This window comes from Pygocentrus nattereri, chromosome 17 (assembly GCF_015220715.1).
Source record: "Pygocentrus nattereri isolate fPygNat1 chromosome 17, fPygNat1.pri, whole genome shotgun sequence".
NCBI classification, from domain to species: Eukaryota; Metazoa; Chordata; class Actinopteri; order Characiformes; family Serrasalmidae; genus Pygocentrus; species Pygocentrus nattereri.
The window spans coordinates 33,869,822-33,896,913 of NC_051227.1; the positions used below are offsets into that span (position 1 = coordinate 33,869,822).

Below are 27,092 nucleotides of genomic sequence, written 5' to 3' on the forward strand. Positions count from 1 at the left end.
ACATGGTGAACAGAGAAATAGCATGTGACTTATTAAATGTCCTGTTTTACTGAAAGGGACTGATCTATTAACCCATTGTTTTCTGTACCAGAGTTTATATACTACAAAAATTGACTGCAGATCAATACGATTGATCGATATGCTCTGTTGCTCTGATCAATGTGGCAACATTGTTTATGTACATAGAAAGTGTTCATTGATTCTCATCTCACTTAGCCCCTCTGTCCTTGTTCACATAAACTCTGCTGTCCTTTACCTCAGCTATAGAGAGGAAAATCTAAGCTTACTTAGTAACCGTTTTTCCAAGGAGGCGCAAGTAACTCGAGGAGCTAACTTTTAAGTTTCATTATTGGCTTGCTCTTTCATTTAAAAACATATCATTGTCTAAAATAAATCCAAGTGCCATAAGAATGAGAACACAGTGTGGTTTAGGAACATCAAAGGCAACAGAAGAATTCCTCGGTAAACACTTTGACACAAACCTTATATGCCCTTCAGAATAACTCTACCTGGAATAACCCCTACAAGACCTTACAAGATATCATACCTGAAGACAGAGACGGCTAATGCTTTTTTAGCTCCGTGACTTTTGCTAGGAACTTTTCTACATTATTCTAAGAAGTCTTTCAGTGAGTAAAAAGGCTATTTCATAACAGTAAGGTCAGCAGCATAGAGTGATTGAGCTGGGCAGAAGGGAATCAATAGTGTAAATGACTCAGGCCTACAGGGAAAGGGGAAGATTTAGCTGTAATTAGATTTGGGTATGAAACCTAATAGTTGCTATTGCAGTTGTATTTTGGCCTGATCACCATATCTGTCCACCTCCAGAAAAGCATTATTCATCTCATTCGCTTGCAGGCTCACTCTCATCACTCTTCTTTCTTTTGCATATCTCTACTTTGTTCTAGTTTCTTTCCCTTCCCAAAGTTTGACTTTGTCTGCATATCCCAGTATGGTATTCTGAACAGGTGGATTAAAAAGGGCAAGAAAATACTTGTTCACAACTACTGCACTCATTCCAAATTTGATGTTTGCAACACATCCCAAAAAAAATTGAATAGGAGCATGTTTACTACAGTGTTACATCATCTTTTCTTTTAACAACATCTTAATTGTTTGGGGACCTAGGACGCCAATTGATCCAGTTTTGAGCCGGCTTTTGAATTTTACGCTGCTAACAATCTGGATGGTCCTTCCCTTTTTTGGGCTGAAAAACACGACATCCATTAACAATCTGTTCGTCTTGTCAGGCCACAATACACTTCTTCACTGTGCATCACTTCATACCAGATCAGCCCAAGCCCAGAGACGTCAGCAGTGTTTTTTTTTTGTTTTTTTTAACAATTCACACTTTTCAAATTTGATTTACAAATCACTTCAGTCATTTTCGGTGTATATCCATGCTTTTTGTGCAGAAGAAGGACATGGAAGTGCTGAGGGGTTACTTGTCCCTGCATCAGACCTCTGAGACACTCACACTGAAATGGACGCCCAACCAGCTGATTAACGGCACTCTGGGGGACTGCGACCTGGAGAAGAGGTAGCTTAACACATACACACGCACACATTGCACTCTTGCATTGATTTGCCACTACAGCAGTGCAAACAGTTCATTCACATAAATTGTATTTGCATGATCCCCCACCTTTGCCCTGTCTGCAGTATTTATTGGGACTACGCGTTGACTGTGCCTTTAAGACAAATCGTCTGCATCCACTGTCACCAGCGGCGTGAGTCTCTCTCTCTCTCTCTCTCTCTCTCTCTCTTCACATTCTTTATTAGTGGCCTTACTCTGTCTGGCATATTGGCTTTACTGTGCCTCCAAACAGGATGCTTATCTGTTATGTTGAGATAATAAAGTTGATAAACGATTTTCACTCCAAACAGAATCATTACATTGTGAAGTTAGTGGTTTGATTTTTCATCATTCAGAAAATTACTAAGGCTGAATGCTTTCGAACAGTAGGAATAAGGGCATAGATCATTTGCCCAGTATAATGAACTTGACCCAGAATGTACTTAATGTCTGTTTTCTTGAGGATCTGCTCAAACATAGGCGGAATTTATATCACAACTCACTTTATTAGAAACAAAAAGATTTCTTCCACTCACTGGCCACTTTATGAAATTCATCTGTCTTATATGGTACGGTGCAAAATTCAGAGACCACCTTTTTAAGAATTGATTTCCAGTACCAGAAATTAACTTTTGAGTGTCAGGAAAAAAGGAAAGCATGTATTTAATGGAAAATTACACTGACGCCTCAACATCTAAATATAATATCTATTTTTTCAATATTTAGGGGGTCCACCTGTTGCTTCCACTATTTTTGGGAGTCTTGCTTTCAGTTATTCAAAAAGATCTGCAGGTATATTTAACCACACCAACAAAGTTCAGTCCCAGGCCTGTTTCATACATACCACTTCTGTTTGGCATGAGCGAGGCGGAACGTCTTGCTTTTCATTTCGGCACGCATGTTAACAGGTCAGAGCTTTCACACAGGCTGTGTGCGCAGAGCAGGCCAGATGGGGCACTGAAGCGGCATGGCATTTACAGAATAGAGGAGAAGCTGTTTTTTTCCCCATGCTCACTGAAATAAGCAATGCAAGTTCTTTCATTTCATGTAATCTATGTATGTTATCAAACAAAATACTAGTTATACATTCCATGCTACATAAGGATTTCCCAGTACGTCTTCCAGGCTTGAAACTTTTGGCCTGTCACAAGTCAGATTACTGTGCTATTTTACAATTTATATTTTTATGGAGCAGAGTGACTAATTTGACTATTTATCCATCCATAAAAAAGGATGTTAGTGTCACTTTCTTACTTCTCCGCTCCGCAGTGCTACCACTGTATGTATGAATAGCCAGTGGGTGTGAGTTTAGCACTCACACTGCCTTTACACTCATGCCACAAGGACGTAATGTGTAATACAGGCTTGAGAAGGATTTAAGCAATCTCAATTAAAGTTCTGTCAAGAGTCAATCAAGGTTTTCTGGTCAGTCCATTAAACCTGCATAAATCCAGTTTAGTGTTCTAGTGAAAATATTCTTTTTGTCTGTTTCCTTTTCTCACTAAGGGCTTTTTGACAGCTGCACACCCTTTCAGACTCAGGATGTCAAGTTGTCTTCTCACAATGGAAAACACTTAGAAACATCTGAGGATTATTTCAGATCTGAAGAAAGAGCTCGGTTTTCTCCTCTCTCTCAAAGATGAAAGCTTTAAGTGCTATTTATCTGATGGTGACCGTTTTGGTGGTCTAACAGGTCTTGCATGGTAGTTGGGAGTCTTTTTCTCTACATCTTGTAATCATTTTTTGATACCTGATCTCCTTAGCAATATCTCCTTTAGCCATTTTACATTTTACATGCACATGACAGTGCTGTTTGTGAGGCAGTTAAAGTGAGTTTGTGTAGTCACTTGAGTGAACATTAGTGTCTGTTTGAAGGGGAACATGTGACTCTATTTGGGAAGCTTTTATTGGGAGGACTCAGCTGGAACTGGATAGTTTTAAAATTGGAAAGATGGAAGAGTTTAAGTCAGAAGGTGCACAAAAGTAAAGAGTATACAAATGAAATACTGTTAAATTTGATATTGTATTGTCAGCAGCAGAAGAAACACTGCGTAGGGCCGTGATTCCTGCAGTTAAATCATGTCCAGCCCTGTGTTTTTTTTTCTTCTAGTGAATTGCTCTTTATTGAACACATTGGCAGAAAGGGCACATACAAAACACTGGAACCGCAGGGGAGGTCACCTCTAACCACGGCTTCCTCCTACAGTGACCAACACCCACACAAAATTCTCACCCCTGACACATAATACAAGCAACACATACACACAAACTGACAGCAACCAACTTTTAAATGACGTATAGTCCCTTTGTTGGAGGGCATGCACTACCATCTGCCTAGCCACATCTTCAGTCTCTCTGTGCCAGCGCAAGCCAGTAATGTTTCTTCTTTTTTAGACACTGAAAAATTAATAACTGAATGAAAAAGGGTGGTCTCTGACTTTTGCACAGTACTGTAGGTCCACTATATAGGTGTACATTTACAGAGTGTAGCACATCTGTTGCCTACAAGGGTGCTGTTAGGGTTAGAGTTTATAATAAAGTGTCCAGTGAGTGTATATCCAAGCCTTCCTCATAATCATAGTTCTGTCACATGGCTGAATCTTAGCGGATTGTGGTGGTACTCTGGTGTTGGTGAGTCAAGATGGCATCCAGCGGCCGCCCCTGCACTTCCCTCCTGGGGGCCACCTGCTGGCCTTCCTATCCTGCTTGGAAACAGGGCTGTTGCCCCGGGGTCAACTAGAGCCCCCGCTCTGGTCCCAGAAGGGCAAGGTGAGTGTCTTCTCTCTCTCTATGTGTATTTGTAGTGTAGCACAATTAGTGCCGTGTATGAGACTCTTTAAGCCAGAATGTGTTGTAACTGAACAGTCATCAGTTTGACTATTATCACACTCAACCACTCAAAGGACCATATTAAAAACCTCTACAAATGTGTGGGCCAAAGAACATTTGCTTTATTTGATTTTTGCTATAACCTGATCTGGCTATTGTTTATTCAAAATATACCAAAACACCATCATCAGTCATTACATAACAATGTTATGCACAGTACAATAGGCTACATTACTGCAGTGGATGCTGAGGATTGTAGTGCTGTGTGTTGTGAAATGGGCTAATATTAATAGAAAATAGGGGTGGGATTCTTTAGGCACCTGACAATTCGATTACAATTCAGAGGGCTGCGATGCGATTATAAAATGATTATCGATTATCTTTGTTTTCTATACAGGATTTCTATTTTGTTACTGTCTGAGGACTTGGTAGTTTTAAAGTTTTATAGCAAGTATTTGTAATGATCCATAATGAATTTACTTCCAATATCTTGTATTAATAAATCAAGTGGAAGTGATGTGGCAAGTGAACTGGAAGGCTCTCATTCACTACTTTTGTTTGGAGCTCATTAGATGCTGCTGCCGCTCATCTGCGACAAAATGCGCTGTTAGGGTGAAATAAGATCCTGCAATAATGGATGTCCATGCACACGTACGGTCACAGAGCAATGAAGTCTCACCTGGCCAGTAGCCACGAAAGGAGATTCAAGATGAACATTTAGAGACAAATTGACTTTATTCGCGTATATAAGCGCCGCAGCTGGTTTTCTGGTATATTAAATCTACAATGAGATCTCTAAAACTTTGTGAAGATGAAGTTGCTTCACTTTCAAATTTTCCCGTTCCACCTTAAATGGTGCAGCAGTTACATTCAGCGCCTCAGACAGAATTTAAGGTGGAATGGGAAAATTCAAACAAGAAGCGACTTCAGCTTCATTGAACAGCCAAACGTTGAGAGACATTTTACAAGAAACTGTTCTAGTTTTGAGGAAGAGTTTCCTGAAGGAAATGGGAGGAAAGCTGCTATAGCTGAGCTAAAGCTTAAAGCAGAGCAAAGTAAGTCTGTGTTTTCGTTTATATTTTTTAGCCTATAGTAGGGCATCAGCACATATAGACATACTGGACATTAAATGCTGTGGCTCCCAAGGTTTTATTTTTTTTTTTTTTTTTTTTTTTTTTTTTTTTTGTTGTTGAAAGGACAAAATGGCTCTTCTTAATATTTGAGTTGTGACTCCTGACCTAACCTGGCTTTAAAGTAGAGGGAACCGGTCAATTTCTCGATCCAGCTGTGTTTTTGTTATGTGCTGCCACAGACTGCCCGGGTGCTGCACTTATCTGCTTCAAAGTTCTGCTTTTTATGTTCCGTCAACATTACACACACACACACACACACACACACACACACATATATTCTAAGGCGCTTCTCCTTCTGGAGAGCGGGGGGTGCTGGAGCCTATCCCAGCGGTCATCGGGCAGAAGGCAGTCCATCGCAGGGCAGACAGACACATTTAATCACACCTAGGGGCAATTTACCATGTCCAATTGGCCAAAGACTACATGTCTTTGGACTGCAGGGGGAAACCCACACAGACAACATGCAACTCCACACAGAAAAGACCCTGGTCACCCAGCCGGGGAATCAAACCCAGGCTCTACTTGCTGTGAGGCGACAGTGCTACCCCGTCAACGTTACGTTATAAATTAAATATTTAGAAAATCGATTTTTGACATTTATGGATTGATTGAGAATCATTCACGTCCGCATCACGATGCATCTAAGAATCGAGTATTTCCCGCACCCCTGATAGAAAATGAAAATAATTTCACGAGCCAAATAGAATCATGCTAAAGGCCTTATCTGGCCTCTTGGCCTTTTGGTTGACACATGGGTTGGGTAGAATTCAAGAAGTGTCCTTTGTATTGAGCATGAGTTTGAATCCTTTAACAACTTACACTTTCTTTTTTATGATTTTAGGCGTTATTTCTAAGAGGGGTTGTCAAAAGGGAAGTGGCTTTAGTACAGTGGAGTGTCTAAGCTCTGTCTCTGAACTAATCTACTACAGTTTTCATTCATAGCATTAAGGATGCATAATATCAAAATCATATCATTTAGAAAAAAAAAGGAATCACACGAATGTTTATATTTGAGCAATATTTTAAACTGATGTTTGATGACATTTATATAAGGGTGACGCTGGACTACTGTGTTAAAATATCTGCATTGTACTCATCTTACTGCACTGGTGTGCCTGTTGAAGTAAATGTTTAGTTTTGTGATAAAGTAGCTTTAGTCCCAATTGCTATCCTTTAATAATGCTTATGAATCAAGCATAAAATCTGCCATAATTTACAGTATATTACAGAGTGATGAATGTTTTTACAGCTAATTAAAGATGCATTAGGTTACAGAGTCTGATATCAACTTCTGCCCAAGTGCATCTCTAGATATCGTTATGTAGTAGCTCCTCTCTGCACTGCTGTCTTTTATTGGAAGTTCAGTTTGGCAAAGAGAAAACAGGAAGTCAAGCCCTATTTGATTAGCTAATGCTAATCAGGGTTTCTCTCCCCAGCGCACTCTTTATGCAGATAATTGTTTCCTCGCATTGGCCACCCACCATCAGTTCCTTCTGTTCTGCCGTGTTCTAGTTGTCTGCACTTTCAGATGCGACCTGTTCCGTTCTGAGTAATGTCTCAAATTAATTGCAAACTTTTAGAGATTAGAAGGAGGAACACTATCTTCTGTCTTTGTGTGTGTGTGTGTGTGTGTGTGTGTGTGTGTGTGGCAGGGTAAAGTCTTCCCTAAGCTGCGGAAGAGGAACAGCACGGCACGCTTGGTGGATCAGGATGGGGAAGGGGAGGAGCCAGTTGCTGCAGACTACGTTTTCCGCATTGTTTACCCAGGACACCGCCACGATTCCAGTGAGTTAGCTCTGATATCCTTCTCTTCCTCCTCTCACCCACCCACCCATCCATCCACTCATCCGTCCATGTCTCTGCCTGGAGGCTGCTGCTGTCGCCTCTCCGGATGGCTGAGCACGACCAGATCAGTCACGGACTCCGGGTCCCACTGTTGATTTTCTTTATATTTTTCTTCCTTGGAATATGACAGCTGTCGTGGAGGCTGGCTGAAAAGGATTTGAAGATGTACCCATGAGGTCTCGAAAATAATTATGCATGAATTGAGGGTGTTTATTTGTGTGTGTGTGTGTGTGTGTGTGTGTGTGTGTGGGTGTGTACGCTGTCGGTCAAAGGTTTGGAGACACCTGGCCTTCTTTTGACATTTTCAAAGTGTGTTTGATATTCACTGTTTCTTTTTAATTAAATAAGAATAAACTGCACCTATTATTTACTGTAAGTTTTACAGTTTAAGTTAAGTGATACTTTTTTTAATCCCACAAATGGGGAAAATCCGCCTCCGCATTTAACCCATCCGTGAGGTGAAACACCACATACACACTAGTGGCAGTGAGCACACTTGCCCAGAGCAGTGGGCAGCCAAGCAATTGGACACCTCAGTCATGGACTGTTGGCACTGGGGTTTGAACCGACAACCTTCCGGTCACAGGGCCAGTTCCCTAACCTCCAGCCCACGAATGCCCCCTAATTTGAGGAAGAAGTAGAGGAGCTGTCTGTAGTGGAATGACCCAGCCACTTGACCTTCCTCTTGTGTTTTTCAGTCTACCTTCTATCTGTTGCGTCTGTGTTGGTTGATTACCACAGACAATAATTTCAACACATTTCCTGGAAAAGAAAACTTCTAATAGAAGTCAGTGCAGCAGATGCGACAGATATGAAATACTCCACACTAGAAAAACTTAGAGTCAGAATTATTCACAGTGGTGGTGATGGGAACCAAATGTCCTCACATGTCTGTTACACATTACAAATACATAGTCTGATGCCTGAGACCTTGTTTTATGATAGTTTTATGATTGGATTTTGACCTAAAATGTATTTTTAAAATTCATTCATGGTGGAAAGGTATACGCGGGGTGTTGTAAAGGGAAAATAGCGCCCCCCCCAGACATTGTGACCTCTGTTTCCCATCATTACCACTGTAAAACACTGTTTTCCTGCAATGCACTGTTTAACATCAGAGCACTCTAAATGACTTTATTTACATCTCATTTCCCCTTTAAAGACGTCCTGCAAGAAGCGTGGCAGAGGAGCTTATAAAGCTTATAAAGCTTTAACATAAACCTTTGTCTTTAACAAAACACTTTGAAAGGGTAGGTGTCACCAAACATTTCACAAGCGGTGTATGTTTGGTGTGGTTTAAGTGTGGAGGAGGGTGCTAAACTGTGTTTTCTTATTGCCCGAGCAGTCACTATAAACTACCACCACACCACGGGCAGTCGCGCGCCCTCTCTGGACGACGATGAGGAGGAGGAAGATAGACTTCACGCAATGATCTCAATGATCTGCTCACGGAACCTCACAGACCCTAATGTCATGAAAGGTTTTTATCACGAGTGCCGCCCCCTCAACCCATTCACCCTCCACCTTCCCTTCTCTCCTCTTCTCTCTTCCCTTCCCCCACCTCTTCTTGCTTCTGGGATGCTTGCCTGGTGCCCCACCCCTCCTCAGCCCCAAGCCCAACAGTGCAGATGTCAGTAGGACATTCAGGCCAGGTCTGTATGTCCATGCCGCTCTTTAGACCAGAGCTGCGTGTCACTGGCCAAGCCTGTATGCATGTTACTATGGTAACGACTGCGCCAAGAACAAAAGCTAGGTCAAGTGATGAGGCCCAGCGCGCAAGCCACTCCAACACTTCCAGCCACAGCAGAGAGAGAGAGAGAGAGAGAGAGAGAGAGACGACGCTAATGATGGTGCTTTCTGCCTGCCTCATAGAGTCTGGCTTCTGTATCAGACACAGTGTAAGGTAGTCATCATCTCTTCAATTGGATGATTCACATCCCAAAGGTTCCCACGCACTGTCCCCTGGTAGGCAGATTTGGTGTTTTGTCATGCAGTAAACCCGACAGAACGAACGGCATTATTTTCATAAACCTTGTTGAACAGGCCGGGCAGTCAGAGTGTACGCGTGAGGTAGACAAAGAGATCAGTGCCACATCTCTCCCTCTGACTCAACCCTCTTGCTGGCGTCACTCTTTCCCTAGCACTCTTCCGTTGCTGGGGGTTACCTGCATTAACCTGTCTCGCTGGCAGTGCTGTCATCACACTGCCACGCAGCTACACTGCTTGACTGCCTTTTAGGACTGAGTGATAAAATGATGAACCAGGGGTTGCATGACTATTCATTTTTACTAGTCGACTAGACATTTAAAAAGTAGCCGACTAGTCAACTAGTCATCACTACGGTATTAAATAAAAAATATGTGACCCAGCCGTCAGTGAAAAGTATTTTGCTAATAGAGGTCAGGGGAGGTCGATTCTGTGGTTTGAGGGGTGAGATATGTATTGTAGAAGAGTTTTTTTTTGTTGTTGTATTTCAGTAAATTTTCATCTCAAGCACTCTGTTCACACAAGTACACAACATGTCTGATGAAAACTGCATGCTAAAATCACCCCAGCTCTCAGAAACGTACCTCTCACAAAGTGGATCTTGCTTCCATGAACTGGCTTTATCTGAAATACTTGTTTATTAAGCTAAATGTTAGTATGAAGTAGTTGCATCTCTACAGATAGAACCAGAAAACATCCATGCTATCCCGTTTTAATAGGTTATTCCTGAAATTTGTAGGTAGTAGCCCAAGTTTCCGGCCCGTTTCCCAGATGCTACTGTGCTTTATCTCATTGCAGTTTAGTTTTTTTTGGGTGCGCGTCCTAAACATTCTGTGATTGGTCGATTTGCATGTCAGTCAAATAGCCCTTTTCTATCCGAGACAGAGTTCTGTAAACCTACCCAGTCATGAGCCTGTGATTCAGCACAGTTTTATACAGCTTGTTTCGGCATCTGTAGTATTGTCATGCTAGTACAAGTACTTTTTGTTTATCAGAGTTCTGTTCTCTTCTCCAGCCTATTCACTGCAGTTTTTGTATTTCAGGCACTGCCTTCAAGTAGTCCACTGTTTTTCACAGCACCGACTAGTGGATTTATTACTTGACTAGTTGACTAGTCTATGCAACCCCTAATGATAATAGCAGTTATTGACATCAAGATACATACCGATAATTGTATCATACCAACAATGGACATTTGTGGTAGTTCCACAGTTTCTCAATCCAGTCTTTAGCAGCAAACACTTTCAACTTTCACAACTTTCAACAGACCTCTGGACCATGCTCCGTCCACAAAAAAAACTTAGTTCAGCCTGCTATGTTTTTCTATGCATGTGAAAGGTCACACTGTTGGGATAGATGTGGTTAGGGGTTTTTTTATTTTATTACCTACGTGTAGCCTATGCCATATGTTGCAAGCATCCTATCTTTGTAGAGACCTTTCGTGGCTTTGAAGTTTTTCTTTGTATGCTCCTCTATTTGTCTTTCAAGCTCAAGCCAACATATTGTTGTGTTTTTTGCTTTTGCCATGATGCCAGTGTATATGGAAAGTACAGGGTGGGACAAGTTTGTCAGTAAATCATTAGAATTTCAGCTATAGTGCACTAACTAGTTATGTAAGGTACAATATTAACTAGCTATCGGTGTTAAAACAGCTGAAGCCAGTGAACGTTCAGCTTATTCTATTGGTTAGATCTTTATCCTCAAAACCTCTATTACACAATAAAAAAATTACACTGAGTCGTGCCCAAAGTTTGATTTTTCAAACAAATTCCAAAGGAAAAGCATTAGAAATGAACTCAATCAAAATTTACATTTTTGATAAAGTTGAGTTGTGTGCTAGTGTTTCTAGCTTCTCCAACCTCACAACAAAAGAACATGTTTGTGGGCGAAGCATACATCGGCATAATGTGATATGCACCTTTTACTTAATAGGTGGGTAAGAGCGAAAAGTTAACTAACTAGCTATGTTGTGGAAATTATGGAGAGTGAAAAGGTCAGTAAGGGGGCTATCTCAGGTGCTGGCCCGATCGCATCACAAGTTCAATTCACGGTGATGCCACAGCTGTCTGTGGCTAGGAGTCCGAGAGCATAACTAGCTTTGGGTGGGGTGGTCCTCCCTGTCCTCCATCACTCAACACAGTGTTAGCCAGTGCAGGTATCTGCTGGCTAACAGAACTGGCAGTAAGGGTTCGGAGGAAGCATGTGCTAGTCTTCACGCTCATAGCACAGGTTCATGTTGTTTGGGACAAGCTAGCTAGTGGGTGGAATTGGACAGGACTAAATTGGGGAGAAAAATGGGAAAATTACTAAAACAAATAAATAAATAAATTTAAAAAGGGCAGTTTGAGGAAAATGTCTCAAAGAAAATGGTGGCAAAAAAGGCCACGGGTCCTGTAAAGGCCCAGCAATAGTGAAGTGTCCTCAGAAGTTTTTTATGAATTTATTTTTTTTATTCATATGGGTTTTATTTTCTGTCTCAGTGATTTAATCATTTTGAATTACATCAGAAAAAGCCTTTTGTTTTCTTCAGTTTTCCAGAACAAAAATGCATAATAATAATAATAATAAAAATAATTGATCACTGATATTTATCAATATCAAATGAAATATTGTGACCAGCTCTACTGTTTCCCAGATGGATCAAAGATACCCGACTCATCTCGTAGTGAATTTGGGAGCAGATGTGGATTTAGTATGAAGGGCAGGCCAGAAACACTATCTGACAAGAGAGAGTCTGTCTCTCTCTCTGTCTTGTGCAATCTCTCACTCTCTCTCTCTCTCTCTCTCTCTCTCTCTCTCTCTCTGTCTCGTACAATCTCTCACTCTCACTCTCTCTCTCTCTCTCTCTCTCTCTCTCTCTCTCTCTCTCTCTCTCTCTCTGTCTATTTCTCTCCTTCTATCTGTCTCTCTCCCCTCCTCTCTGCACTGTTGGGATAGCAGTGACGCTTCCAATTATTTGCTCTATTTTCTTTTAGCACTCTTTTGGTTGACTTCAATAAGTCCTTTAGAAAGCGCTCACTTCATTTTTTGGGTTCCACCTGTTCATTTGATTTCATTGCAACATGCTTGATGACTTTGCATGGGAAATTTGCACCAACGAGTATCTTTTTTTTTCACTTCTTTTAATTTTTGGACCGATTGTGCACTTCTGCTTCTTTGTCAAGACTGTGTCTACCCCTTCTATGACTTCTCTCTTTAGTTTTCTTTAGTTTGATTTCATTGAGTTGGTGTTTTTGTTTTCCCTCCCTCCTGTGTTCAGCCGGTTTTCTGCAATGCTGTTCACTGTAATTCTTCACTAACTGCGGTCACCTTTCATTACGACAGTCAGGTCCTGTGGGGTTCTGTCGTGGTAGACATGGGAATCGTTCCGTGAACGTGTCACCTATTTGACCATTTTAAAGTCTTTTAAAGTCCCATAGCCCACAAGACCCACCGGCAGTGAAATTCCAACGCGCTCTCCGTCCCTTTTTGTTATTCTTTGTTTGTTTTTTTTGTTTGTTTTTGTTTTTGTTTTTTGGGTGTGGCCCAAAGGGATGCAGTAATCTTTAGCAGGTCACCAGCTCGGGCCTGAAGAATTAAGGTGAAGAGCATTCGCTCACTCTGTACTATTTGGTTGAGTTGGCTCAAATACATTTACATTTGATGACATGAATTTCTTTCCTCTTTTTGTTTTTCTTTTGTTTTTTGGTTTTCTTTTTGGTTTGTCGTCCTCCTCTCTGCCCTGTTGTTTGGTTGGATGCATCCAGCATGGTGGGAGCAGTGGCTGTATGTCTGTTCTCTTCCTCTCCTAGCTGTCTGAATGCCTGGCTGTGTCCGTGCGATGGCACGCTGTGATTGGCAGGTCTTCTGGCATGGCCCCCCCTCCCCTCCTTGCATCGTTCATGCCTTTTTTCCTTTTGGTTTCTGTTCCTTCACAGATGCATGCTAACCTCAGGGCTCCGTTTACCTCAATGTGTCTGTACCTCAGGATCTGGAGGCTGCCAAGATCCAAATTCAAATCAGATGATTTAAATGACATAAACCATGAAGTGAACACCTCTGATTTGGAGGCTAGATGAATCTCTGCCTTAATTAATCTGATGGTTGAGCTGAGAGGCCTGTTTTAACTAGATAACTACATCAGAATCCTTATCAATGCAGCAGTATCAACTGTGTAAAAATCCTCTTAGTTATTCTAGTTATTCTAATTAAATGTTGCTACCACCATGATTCTTTTTTTTATTATTCTTCTTTTTCTGGATTAGCCCAGTAAAAGACAAAAATAACCATTTTCAGTGTAAGCCAGTGCCGTTGGCAATGCTTTAAAAATCGTGCCAAAAAAAATTGAAAAAGCAGACAAGCTTAAACTGATGACACGTACTGTAACATAATGGAATTGTGGAGGAGCAATCTTCAAATGAGGGTTACTAGGACAGGTTTCATGTTGCTTATTCATCTTTCTCTTTCTCCCTCGCTTTTTCTCCTCCTAGACCACGGGGACATGATGGAGATGCAGGCTTTCGGAGGCAGCCCGTCGTCATGGCAGCAGGCCGAGTGTGCTAGTCACGTGTCGTCATGTCTGTCCTGCTCCACTGGGGGCAGTAACGCCTCTGTGGAGCTTCCTGCAGGATGCACCTGCATGCATGACCGGTGAGGGAGCTCTTCTCACCTCAGAATAATGCCTTATCTAGTGCTTGAAACATGTATCTGAACCTGGTGAGACCCAAGCATTTGCATCGGGTTCATATTTGCCTCTTTCTTTGTAGCAGTGAGGTCTGCAAGGCCAACATAAGAACAATGCCTTGTAGTTTGAAGGTGTTTCATGGTGTTGATTGATGAAAAAAGTCATTAGTATGGAATTTAAACTTAATTTTATATAGTCGATAATCTGCCTATCCTTTTTCATCAGCGATATGAAGATTGCGACCAGATTCACTCAATGATAACTTAGCAGGTGATATCATAAGGAACATGAACTGAACATGAACATCTGGTTGGTTATGGTCAGAGTTTGCAGGCTGCAGTCAAGTTCAGATCAGAAATGTCTGGCCCAATTAAAACTATAACCTGATCCAATTGATCAGCTCATTAAGAAGTTCTTCTTGAGCTGAAGTGGGAGTGTTAGATCTGTGAAATGTCTACATGCAGAGCAGGGGTTCACCAGGATTGGCGTGTGGGTTGGGAACCTTTCACTCTCCGTTGCTAATGTGTACACTTCCTGCTGCCGGATTATCATTTCTTTTTTTTTTGGCATTTTCTCTGCATGTCCAGAATTCCACTCAAAATGCTGTGCCACAATATGAAGAGGCAGATCGTCTCCAGAGCTTTCTATGGCTGTAAGTTAAATTTCCATTATAGATAAAGGACTGTGTTAATTCAGACGATCTGCATGCTGAAAATAAACATCTTTCACTTCAGGGCTTGCATACTGTCGGCATCTGTCCACTGTGAGGACACATCTGTCAGCACTGGTCAACCACAACATCGTCCCCCCGGACAAACCTTGTGAAGCCTCTGGAGGCCTCAGCAAAGATGTCTGGAGCAAATACCAAAAAGACTGCAAGGTTAGTCGGACTAGTTGAGGACGTTTTTCCACTAGAGGGCAACAGAGGGCTTGACTGTAGCACTAAGGCATCATCTCTCAATCAGAATCTCAGCCTTTAAATCCACCTGCATGTACAAGAAATTCACGTCAGTTAGATTGGTGTTTAAAAGGCCCATATTTTCTTGCATTTTATTCTGAGGTCTAGTTATCAGATTTGTGCAGTTTTATGCAGCAAATGTTATAATTCATTTTTCACAACCATCTATCAATCTCTCTCATGACTTTTAAGACTGAGATACATATACATGAACTCTGTTCTGATTGGCTGCCCTGTATTACGAATTCATTTGGAAAGCAGTACCAGCTGAAACACTGTTTATAACAGTGTTAATGGGCTAAACTCCTGTAGGCTGAATAGATGAATATATGTAAATGTACCAGCTTTCATGATATTACAAAAAATTATTTAAAACAGGCTTTTTGCAATTGTGTTTCCTTATATAGATCATATAAACTGGGGAGTGAGTGGTACATTTTGATGTATCCACAGTGATTAAATACTACATCAAACTGTCTTTATTTCAGAAAAGTGCAGAAGATTTGCAGGGCAGTTTTCCATAACCTGGGGGCTTTAATATACAACCTGGGGGACAATACAGAATACAAAGAGTAAACACAGAAATCCAAATAACTTTAAGCTACAAAATATCAATGTTCCAATGTGTATGTAAACTAAATGTACAAGATGTTCACAGTATACTGTAGATCAGGTGGGATGTACCTGTAGCAGGTGCTAATATGCAAGAATTGTGTTTGGTAACAGATTAATGGATGTTGCATTTGCCATATTATGTACAAGATGGAACATGGCGTGTAGGGTGTGAAAAATATCTGAGTATATAAAGTTGTGTGCAGAGGTTTAGGTGCCCATGCTTAAATGATGTGCTGTTGATTTGAAGTGAAAATAAGTGAACATGTCCTCTACAGAGAACACATTTCTGCACATTAAAACTGTTAATACTGTTTATTTGCTGAATTTAATGCATAGGAAAACAATGTGTTTTTGCAAATGCTGTAACTCCTTTTCATGTTTACTTTTTTAAATATAGAATAGAAATTGTGCAGTAAAATTTGCATTATTGTCATTTGATTTGCTGTTTCTGCACAGAACTATAAGGAGCTGGAGCTGCTGCGATTGGTTTATTATGGAGGGGTGGAGCATGAGATCAGGAAAGAGGTGTGGCCCTTTTTACTGGGCCATTATAAGTTTGGCATGGGCAAGAAAGACATGACACAGGTAAGGCCAAAACCTTTGGCTTGTAACAAGGAGCACTTCACTATTGAGCTGTTCCTCTGAGCTCGTCATGAAGCAGGTCTGACCATGTGCTGTCTGCAGATTGATGAGAAGATCGCTGCCCGATATAAGCAAGTGATGCGAGAGTGGAAAGCCTGTGAGGTCATTGTGAAACAGCGAGAGAAGGAGATGCAGTCAGCCATTTTCGCCAAGCTGTCGTCAGGAAGCAGCATTGACAGCCATGTTATGAGGCTAATCCACAGAGACTCCACCCTCAGCAACGAGGTGGGCCTCTCCCATCCCTGCAGCACAGCTCTGAAAAGTAGTGCTTGCCCATTCCGTCAGCACTTCTGCCCTGTCTTGTACAGCAAAGAATGTACCACAAGAATGTTTCTGCCTAGTATTACATTACTGCAGTGGTCCTCATCTCAGGTCCTGAAGTACACCACCCTGCATATTTTGGCGTTTCCCTGCTCCAACACCCCTGATCCAACTTATCAGCAAATTAATGAGAACTTTCCATGCTGCAGTCTGTCTTAGAGCAGGGAAAGCATAAAATGGCCAGAACCAGGGTTGTATAACTGCATTATTGCACACTCTACAGGTAGATTGTCCTGCTAACTGGAACAGTGATTCAATATAGTAATGATCCATTATAATCTATTAAATGCTTGAGGAGAATCTGCTTTCACAGTCATGTTACTAGGCAGACCTTAAATGGGAACAACATTTCTGCTAATTCAGTCATTGAAATATGTAAACAAAATTATTCAGAGTGGGTTTATGTGAAATGTCGCAGCTCATATTTCTTCACATTGGTAGTTTATTATAGGTAGTTTATACCAAAACACCCAAGTGAACCTACACGTGTCTTCTGTGGTTTTATATGTAAATTTGATTATGGTAAATTAAAGGTGAATTTGAAAACATACACCCAGTATGTCCCCCTCCGCCATGAAAGTATTTTTAAAAATACATTTTTGGGCCAAAACCTTTATCTCAAAACTATCAGAAAACAACGTCTCATCCGACATCAAGCAATGTTTCCGTAACTATTTGAAATAATATCTTTCTGTGATGTAGTTTTTAAAGGCAGCAGTAATTTCGGGTGTTTTGGTTCTTACATTTGTGAACAATTGTGACTCAGTAAGTTCCTGTATGATACAATTTCACTTGAATGACTTTTACATCTTAATGATTTAATTATGCAGACATTTTAAAAATGAACATTTCTCAGAATTCCCCTTTAATAGGGTAATACTGCTTATGTAAAGTGAAGTAGAGAATTAGAGAATGTGTTCATGAGTCATTGCCCTATAACTCCTCACCCATTCTCGCCATCCTGTCCCTGCTTCTCCCTCAGGTGTTCATGTCAGTGGATGAGCCTGATGGGGCGGGCCAGGACAACCGCCATGGGGGGGATAACACCCCCACCATGGGCACGGTAGTCAACCCTGCCGCTCTGGCTCCAGATGATCGGCCGCTTGTTGAGTTTGATTCCCCAGACTCAGGCCTTCCCTCTTCTAGGAATTACTCAGTAGCGTCAGGACACTCCCAGATCCTGTCCAGCATTGAGGATGGGCAAAGCATGGAGGAAGAGCCAGGAGACGACACCACGCCCAGAGGAGAGCAGAGTGGGCGGGACTCACTGAGTGAGGACAGGCTATGCAGTCAGCTGGACAAGCTGGTGACTGATAGCGAAGGTGTTCCACCATCCTTCTCCTCATATACGGTACATTCAACCTTCTACTACACATCAATTTCTTTTAAAGTGATAGCTTAGCCCAATCTTTAGTGCTGCCCAAATCGGTGCTGTCTAATCTTAACTGCAAACTGCTGGTGTGGTTGTGGGTTTTCAATCATTCCAACAAAGTCTGAGCTGACAATCAATTGTTTGAAGAGCTATTAATAAAACACGTGGAATCGAGTGATCTTGTTCATTTGGAATGAAAACCTGCAGCCACACCAGCTCTTTGAGGTTAAGATTGGAGACCACTGGCTTAAATCATCATATGCTTGCTTTAAGCAGTGTTGAGTAGTTCAGTAATCTCAAGTAGACTGTGGTTCCTGACTGTGTATAGCATACTGTTATTTTTATTCATACTGTTATTTATTCAAACTATTTCTGAGCAGATTGAGCTCTTGGATACAGTGGCTCTGAACCTGCACAGAATAGACAAGGATGTTGCACGCTGTGACCGCAACTACTACTACTTCACCCCCAGCAACCTGGAGAAACTGCGTAACATCATGTGCAGGTCAGCCTGACTGCCATCTGTGCCTTTCGCTCGCTGCTGTTCTCACTGTATCTATTTTAAGTGAATGACTGCACTGAGTCTATCCTCTCCATTCATTTGTTTTCTTCTCTCTTTATCTTTTCTGGGTCTCAGTTATGTGTGGGAACATCTAGAAGTGGGCTATGTTCAGGGCATGTGTGACCTGTTAGCCCCTTTAATGGTCATCTTGGATGATGGTGAGAATCCTAATCTTGTTATTTATGTGATGCCATTCTTGGTTGTCATTTTAATGGAAGGCCAAGGCTTTGCGTTGATTTTTCTGGATTTTTGTTTATGTTTCTTGGCTATAATTTATTGTGTTAAACATTTATAGACCCTTGAGAAAAGCAGAAGACATTTATTACATCTCCTGTGTGATAAAGTGACTGACTCTTATAAGTACATCTTTAGGTTAACAGCCTTGACAGTGCTGAGTTAAGCTCACATTTGTCTAGCCTTTAAATCATCAAAATGGTCTCCGTTGCAGAGGCTTGACAACATGTGTGGTTCTTAGGAATATAGTGTTCTAGGCTTAGAATGTAAATCATCTCCGTTTAGAAGAATGGGGCCAAAAAATATACGCAGTTTGCACTTTAACAGCTTAGAAGGATTGCATCATCATGAATCGGGCTTATTTTGGGCCCTTTTGCTGACGTCTCTGTGCTTTGTGCCCTCTCTCTCTCTCTCTCTCTCTCTCTCTCTCTCTCTCTCTCTCTCTCTCTCTCTCTCAGAGTGCCTCGCCTACAGCTGTTTCACTCAGTTAATGAGGAGGATGAGTCAGAACTTCCCCAATGGAGGAGCCATGGACACTCACTTTGCCAATATGAGGTCCTTGATACAGGTAATGTTTCAGAGACGTCTCACTAAGGCTTTGCCATTTGACTAAGCACCCAGTTGCTTCCTCCTCAGGTTCGTGCAGCGACATTAGAAGAGATTATTAATGAGCTGTCCCCTTTGCTGCTTTTCAGATTCTTGACTCGGAACTGTTTGAGCTGATGCACCAGAATGGAGATTACACTCACTTCTACTTCTGTTACCGCTGGTTCCTGCTGGACTTCAAGAGAGGTGCGGCAGCACTGCCATGTAGCAACAAATGTTGATTCTTCTTATGAAATGCATCCGCTTAGTCAGAGTAAGTGTTAACTGAGTTTTGCGTGTGTGTGTGTATGTGTGTACGCATGTTTATGTGTTTTAGAGCTGCTCTATGAAGATGTGTTTGCGGTGTGGGAGGTGATCTGGGTGGCACCTCATATTTCCTCCCAGCACTTTGTGCTCTTCATTGCGCTGGCTCTGGTGGAGGTGTACCGAGAAATCATCCGTGACAACAACATGGACTTCACAGACATCATCAAGTTTTTCAACGGTGAGTGACAGCCCAAAGTGTTTGTTATACAGCAGCGGCATCTCAAGCAGCTGATAACTCAAATGTGAAAAATCGGATTCACAGAGGTTTTCACTTAGCCCAGTTCCGAGGCATGTTTGTTATCTAAATTCTGCTTCTTTAGTTTAGCATTGAGCTTTGAGGCTAACATTGCAAACAAACAATAGAGGTCAGTAGTCACCTAGATCTTTTCTGGTAATTCAGCTCACTCAAACTGCTTCCAGATTTCATTGAACTCACGCAGACTTGTGGTTTAAGATGCAGTAAGACTTACTGTTAACTATACAAACTACACATTCAGTAGTAGCTGAACACTGGGGCACCCACTTTAGACAACAGGTCTGAAAATATACGTGTGATTATTGACTTCTACTGTTATTCAGTTTAGTCCCGGTGCTAAACTGAAGATGCAAAATAGTATGCTAGAACAACTGTACATGCACAGATAATTTTGCAAATGTAGAATAAATATACACGCACACATAATTTCTGTTATACTTATTCTTCATTAGAACACCGATTATCACTGCCCTGCATTTCATCATATTTTCTTTGTTTTAGAGCTGGGAAAACACTGAGCTGTGAAGTGGAATGGGTGTATGGACATATACACTGCTTGTCAAACTTTTATGAACACTTAGCAGTTGGCGAGCCAGCCAGGAGTTGAATTTGAAGCAAAGCACCTGAAATGATCATTTTCTGGAAACCACTTTGATAAACATGAAGCTAAGTGTGGCAGCATATGCCCACATATATCAAAAAAAATCCTTTTGTAGTGACTTCTTCCTTTCTTAGTTAATCAAAAAGTAACAGTCAAAGTTTTAACAGAAGGCCAGGTAATCCCAAATGTTTGATGGGCAGTATATGAATATACAAATGTGCACATATAAATTCTGTTTGCCTGTATTACAGCTCTGGTTGGCTCTGCCCTGCACAACCTTGTTTCCCAGCTTTAATACTCCTAAATTGCTTAAAGGACAAAGTAATTAGCTGGTGCCTTTAAGCAAGCACAACACTGAGCTGTGAAGTTGAGTGGGTCCCTCAGACCATAAGTAATTATTTTTATGTGTTTGAAGCTCACCAGTCTCACGGGGCCAGACGTGATCTCATAACTAGAATACGTTTGCCATCTGGGGACAACCTGTTAAACTTCTGGTGCTGGACTACAGCAAAATCCACCACAAGCAAGGATACGTCCCTTCTAAAACTTTAGCTTGAAAGCAAATTCCTGAACGTAGCCACCAGTTCTTTCCAGATCACATGTACTCGGGCTGTATCATAGTTAATATGATTGGCAGAGGCTACAGCTGCTGGTAAACCTCCATTAGCTTTTCACCGCTCTAATCGTAATGTCTTAAATAGGGCTGAATGATATACAGAAGATAACTAATTGTGATTTTTCTGATCAGTATTGTGACTTCAAGCTAAGTTGTAATTATTTTCTATAATTTGAGGTCCAGGCCTGAATTGCTGGATTGGTTTAGAAAATTCATTCACTTTCTACATTCCCATCCTAATTTTCAAGGCTGTTCATTATAAGAACATTATGGTTAGATATATCCATATATATGTGTGTTTTTTCTTCTGCGACAGAAATGGCAGAACGGCATGACGTCCAGCACATCCTGAGGATAGCGCGCGAGCTGGTGTACAAAGTGCAGACGCTTATAGAGAACAAGTGAGCTGAGCGAGGGCGAGAGAAACTGCACCAAAGCTCACTCCCAGCTCCCAGCTTCAGCGCCCTGTTCCTCATCACCCCCTCTCTCCAGAGTCCGCTCGGAGGGAGAGAGGGAGGGAGAGGGATGGAGAGAGCACTCTCTCTTTCTCTCTGACTCCACTGGGGTAAAGCGATGAGACTGCCTGGGACCTGCTGCTGGCCTTAGAGGCCTGGACACGTCCTCTTTTGGTATCCTTTGCCTGTCACAGAATGCCATTGTGTCAGACCTTTGGAATTGTCTGCATGCTTGTGGGATTTGAGCACACTGTGACTGAGGTTTTTTTTTTTTTTTTTATATATAAAGTTTTCGGCTGTACACTCCTCCAGTAAACACCGCCTTCAATCAGGTCCATCCCACGTCCACTTTCTAGAAATGACTCGAGCCTTCTGTGTGCGCACAACACGGTTCTCTTTTACCAGTGACTGTTTTTTTCCCTGCCAAAAGTAAAAAAAAGTATTCCGCACCTACCAGTGACTCTCAGGAGGATCGCTTCTTCTACTCGTCTGCCTTTTATTCGAGATGGCGCTGAGCACATTTTCCAGATAATTCTACAGAGCCTGACTTTAACAGTACCTCTCCAAAAGCAAAGGTCAGATCCACTAAAGAATCCACTAAGCCACGAAGACAAGTTATTAAAGCATCCATTTGTGACCAAAAGGACTGTGCCAATGATAATGACCTTGTCATAGTATTTCTACATCATGTCCTTGTGTTTTGTCCCTATGACTTCTCTGGCCCTGTTTTTCCTTCCAGACCTTCTTCTGGAACTCTTCTGATGGTTGATGGAGAGAAAAAAAAAAGCTGATGTTGCCTTCGTTCCTTGTTTTACAACCTGTATCGCTACTTTTTGCACTTTGAAACTGTCCCTCGGCAGATGCCAGTGATGCTCCTTGGTCAGCTTGAACAGGAGGAGAAGGGGCAGAGGCATAATTCCCAGAATCCTCTCCTGCCCTCGTCTGACGTTCAGAGAACCCAGTTGGTCTGAAAGGAGATGAGCTGCTTCCACATGATGGCTACACAGCCATGTGCAATGTGACGAGACCAGTGCCTCTCGGGTGTGCCACATCAGGGATGTTGGATGGCTTCTTTAAACCCAGATTAGTGTGCAGTTCTGAGTTCATTCACTGGAACATCTCATAGATTTTGACTGAGCCTGAACTACAGTATTGGCCAGGAGATCAGCACAGACATTCCATGTATTTAGTAGATCCTCCCTCTAAAGCTGAAGTAGGGGTGGGTAATATGACAAAAATTTAACATTACCTTTCCTGAGGTTTGATTAGTTGATAGGATAACTGCTTCAGTAGAGCCACACTGGGACCGACCTGGGATCGGATTCCCAAAAGCTTTACTAAGGAATGTTTAGTTACACTTTACTTTAGAGTGCTGTTCATAAGGCTACGTGATACCTACATAAGCTTGTCATAGAAACTGACATAACCTTGCACAGATGTTTATAAATCCTTATTCCAATAACTTTGAACAAAATTGCCAAATGTAACCTTTATAGCAAATGATGCCTATTGGAATAAGCATTTATAAACATTTAGAAAGGGTTATGTCAGTTTTATGACAGGTTTATGTAGATATGATGAACCCTGTAGTAAAGTGTTACTGAATATTCTTAAATGTAATTCTAAAAAGGAAAAAATTCTCTTGAAGTCTTCATTATTTTCTTAGAAAATATTCACATTTCTTTTTTGAAGGCTGTAGGTTATTTGGCCTACAGCCTATAAATATCCTGCTACATTTTAAAATTTACATTAAAAGGCACAAGAAACCCTTTTTTAATCTGCTCATCTTGCGAGGTCAGCAAAATAAAGATGAAACAACACTAAACCAAACCTTCAACAACTGATGTAAAAATGTAGCAAACAACAGCTAGAAGAGATGTGGAGGGAATAGCCAACAGGAACAAATACTCATTGTTCAACTTTAAGATTATATTTAGTGAAACAGAACTTACACAGAATATTATATATTACACAAATATTTAGGGACATATTTCAAGAATAGCACTTCTTACAGTTGTTCTTGAGAGGAAAATTAAGAAGGAAATAGGAAAAAAAATCATTCCTAAGAGGTTTTAAATATATAAAAGAAATAAATAAAATAAAGAGTAATATTTTGAACTTTTTTTCTTAAGTATTTTCTTTCTCACGACACTTTTGTGAATCTGGCCCCTGATATGTGACTGACTGTTTAACAGGTTGAAGATTCTTCCCAAGGGGCTGATTTTAGCACTTTAAGTTCTTTAGCTATAAGTTCTTCAGATCAGTGACACTGCTTCCTTGTTTTCCAAACATTTCACATTGAACATCACTGCATCTGTTATGCACCAGTTATGCTCTCTCTGATGTCTGACATCATAGGGATTCAATTTGCACTATTCAGATGATGAGATGTTACTTTAGACACCTACAGGAGCCCATGTTAAATATGCTTTTAATGAAGCAAGATGTATGCGTAGTTTATTGTGATGATATTATATTGTCATATTGCCCATCCTGAAGCTGAAGGTGATCTCCACCCCTCCTGTGTTTCAGGAATAGCTCCTCTTCAGTACACATACACTCTTAAAAGTAAAGGTACTTAAAAAGTTTTTTTGGAGTAAAGCCATAGACCAGGGGTGTCCAGCCTGGTTCTGGACATCTACTGCTCTGCAGTCCTAATCTAACACATCTAATCTGGCACACCAGAATATTACCAGCAGGTGTGTTGAACCTGAACTCTTCAGGGCAGTAGATCACCAGGTTAAGGGTTGGTAATCGTCTCATAGAGGAACCAGTTGGACCACTACCTGTTCATTGAGTGGCTATCTAAACAATTACTGAAATGAAAGGTTCTTCTAGAGCAGAGGTCTTTGGAACTTTTTGGTCTGTTGCATCAGCAGTTCAGTTAACTACCAGTGATTACAGAACAAAGGACAAGAGATGAATTCAAGGTCCTGAGTCAAAGACCTCCATTCTATGGTATCCCTCCAAAGAGGCCTTTTCAGCACCTTTATTTTGAAGAGCGTAATGCTATTGGTGCTCACATCTAGAAAGACCTAAAAGTGTCGCACATTCCCCTTAATGTCTTCCCCTATCCTGAGCTACTGCTGCCTGACTCCATCCCCACAAGCTAGAACCCCCTCATGTTTACCCATGTAAGGCTTCTGGATCAACTGGCAGGTAGCTTTTGGGAATTTCCCTGCTGACCCTCTATAGTTACTGTGCCTCAAACTCATAAACTCTTATCAGTCGTCTTCGGTTCAGCCTGTGAGTATGTGTGAGGGACGTCTGGCCCTACGAAAGATTACTTCCAACAGGAGCTTGTGTACCAAAGCCTCTAGAACATCATCTTTGGTGTCATACAGTTGTGCAATCTCAAAACATAACTCAAAGACTGTTGATTAGATGTATGAAAGAGAGAGTTTTCTTGATTTGTACTGTGAAAAAAAAACAATTTATTATCCTTTATTCCCATGTCTGCTACTATAGTGTACATACAGAAGCGAGAGGAAGAAGCTGCCCTGGTGTTTGGCGAGGCCAGTAAAGACAATTGTATTTTAAACTCTATTTTTCACTTTGGTTGTTGAGACATGCTTTGAAGAAAGCCGTATAACTGGAGAACTGTACAATTTGAATGTGGGGAAACCTTTGTTCCATGTTGACTGTTATGTTCCTTATTTATCGTTGTGCGCTGGATTCTACTCATTTGAAAATATATAAATATATTTTGTTTGGACACCAATCTCTGAATGATGAAGTATGTATTGTACTGGATGTATCATTTACCTTGAATGTATGTATTATGGAGAAAAAAAGCTGTTCCTAAAATATTTTCACAGGATTAAGTTTCATTGCTCAAAATACAGTTGTTTTTTCAACAGTGACGCAGAGGAAATGCACAAGCCTGGGTCTATGTGTTTGTATATTAACAGTAGTTGAAAGAATGAGCTGTTTTAATTATTCAAGCATGTAATTTGCATGTCATAAGCCAACTGCACCACAAGTGGGCGCCCTGGTCAAGCAAATAAAATGACGCACAGCGACCAGAGCAGTGGGCAACAGATGTGGAGATTCTGAAAATATCAGTATCCACTCACTGAGTGAATCCTAGTTCAGCACTGAGGCTATATGTGAGACCACCGTCACATGCACATTAACTCCCACCACCCTACTGCAACTGGGGCTGTTTTTTTTGACACGGATTAAGCTTTAAGCTCTTTACATGGGGAAATCACAGTTAAGACAGTAATTTAGACTGAGATTAAGCTTAAGCTGTGTTTAGAAAACCACCCCCTACTAAGACACAACACCAGTCACATTCAGCGAGAAGACTAGAGTGTTTGACTATGAAAGCAATAGTTCAAAAAAAGTAACCCAAACTTAGTTGATCAGTCAAAACATGTTCATTATCTCAAATTTGCTTCTGGACTCTGTGAGGGTCATGTAGCTAATAAGCAGTGAAAGCTTATTTACAGCAAACTGCACCAACTGGTTAAGAAATCTAAAAGTGACTTGCTTCTGTGGTTTCTGATAGTGCACAGTGCTATATAAAAGTAATAGACCACCTTTCATTTATTTATTTGTCAGTAAAAACAGCCATTAAGTAAAAATGATTGTGTCATGGAAAAAAGCAGGAAGCATGTTCAACAGTTTCCAGTATTCAGGGTGTCCACTCTTCCTTTATTACAGCTTTGATTGATTTTACACCACTTGCTTTGACTTCTTCAAGAAAATCTCCAAAGTTCAGTCTCAGAAGTTGCTCAATCCATGTAATACCAAACACATTCAGTGATGTTGAGGTCTGAAATCTGGGGTGGGCAGACTTGTCTTCTGAGAACACCAGCAGCCTCTTTGTCTGATTTTGCACTGTTTTTTATTCCGTGTCTTACTTCCTTTTCTCAGTAACAGCTTCTTTATAGTGGCACATCTTTTCATAGTGTCGAGTGACCTCACAGTGGAAGGATTTACGGAAAAACTGCTGATTTTTTCAGATGTGAAGCAAGAATGGAGCTTGATTTTCTCCTCTCTGTCAAAGATGAAAGCTGTTCATATGATGGGTTGGTGGTCTGCCAGGTCTTGCATGGTTGTCAGGTGTCCCAGTTTCTCTATATCTTCTAATAATTGTTTGAACTCTAGTTTGGATTTGAATCTCCTCAGGAATATCTCCGGAAAAAGGAATAACATACACTTATTAAACATTAAATTACACAAATAAATGAAGGGTGGTCTCTGACTTTTGCACAGTCCTGTGTGACTTACTGTTGCCTACAAAAATGGAAAAGTCATAATGATAGCAACCATCTTGAAGTCTGAATTTTAAATTAAATTTCAACCACATTTGGTTTAAATGTTCACTAAACTTCCTTTAACCACACATCCAATTAAGCGGTGCCTTTCAGGAGTATTTTCATTTATTAAGAATCTAGAACAGGGGTCCCCAACCCTGGTGCTGGAGATGTACTACACTGGAGAATTCAGATCTAGCATACCTGCCTCTAATAATCAGACAGGCCCACCAGGATCAGAACTCTACAGGG

General features: G+C 41.1%; 1 protein-coding gene across 2 annotated transcripts in view; it reads left to right on the plus strand.

Moving 5' to 3' along the window:
- The window catches only part of sgsm2 (small G protein signaling modulator 2), a 70,043-nt gene extending 43,870 nt beyond the window's left edge, over window positions 1–26,173 (plus strand). Inside the window, exons 8-24 of one of the 2 annotated variants that reach the window (XM_017694791.2) lie at window positions 1,416–1,540; window positions 1,663–1,730; window positions 4,182–4,345; window positions 7,191–7,323; window positions 8,729–8,863; window positions 13,839–13,998; window positions 14,620–14,684; window positions 14,767–14,912; window positions 16,062–16,190; window positions 16,290–16,472; window positions 17,551–17,919; window positions 18,321–18,445; window positions 18,578–18,660; window positions 19,195–19,304; window positions 19,432–19,528; window positions 19,659–19,826; window positions 21,438–26,173. In XM_017694791.2, the coding sequence (XP_017550280.1) occupies window positions 1,416–1,540; window positions 1,663–1,730; window positions 4,182–4,345; window positions 7,191–7,323; window positions 8,729–8,863; window positions 13,839–13,998; window positions 14,620–14,684; window positions 14,767–14,912; window positions 16,062–16,190; window positions 16,290–16,472; window positions 17,551–17,919; window positions 18,321–18,445; window positions 18,578–18,660; window positions 19,195–19,304; window positions 19,432–19,528; window positions 19,659–19,826; window positions 21,438–21,526 (2,349 nt within the window). In that variant the 3' untranslated portion in view covers window positions 21,527–26,173. The remainder of the gene's footprint in view (window positions 1–1,415; window positions 1,541–1,662; window positions 1,731–4,181; window positions 4,346–7,190; window positions 7,324–8,728; window positions 8,864–13,838; window positions 13,999–14,619; window positions 14,685–14,766; window positions 14,913–16,061; window positions 16,191–16,289; window positions 16,473–17,550; window positions 17,920–18,320; window positions 18,446–18,577; window positions 18,661–19,194; window positions 19,305–19,431; window positions 19,529–19,658; window positions 19,827–21,437) is intronic. The other variant, XM_017694793.2, reaches the window with a different exon arrangement.
- The last annotated feature ends 919 nt before the right edge of the window (window positions 26,174–27,092 follow it).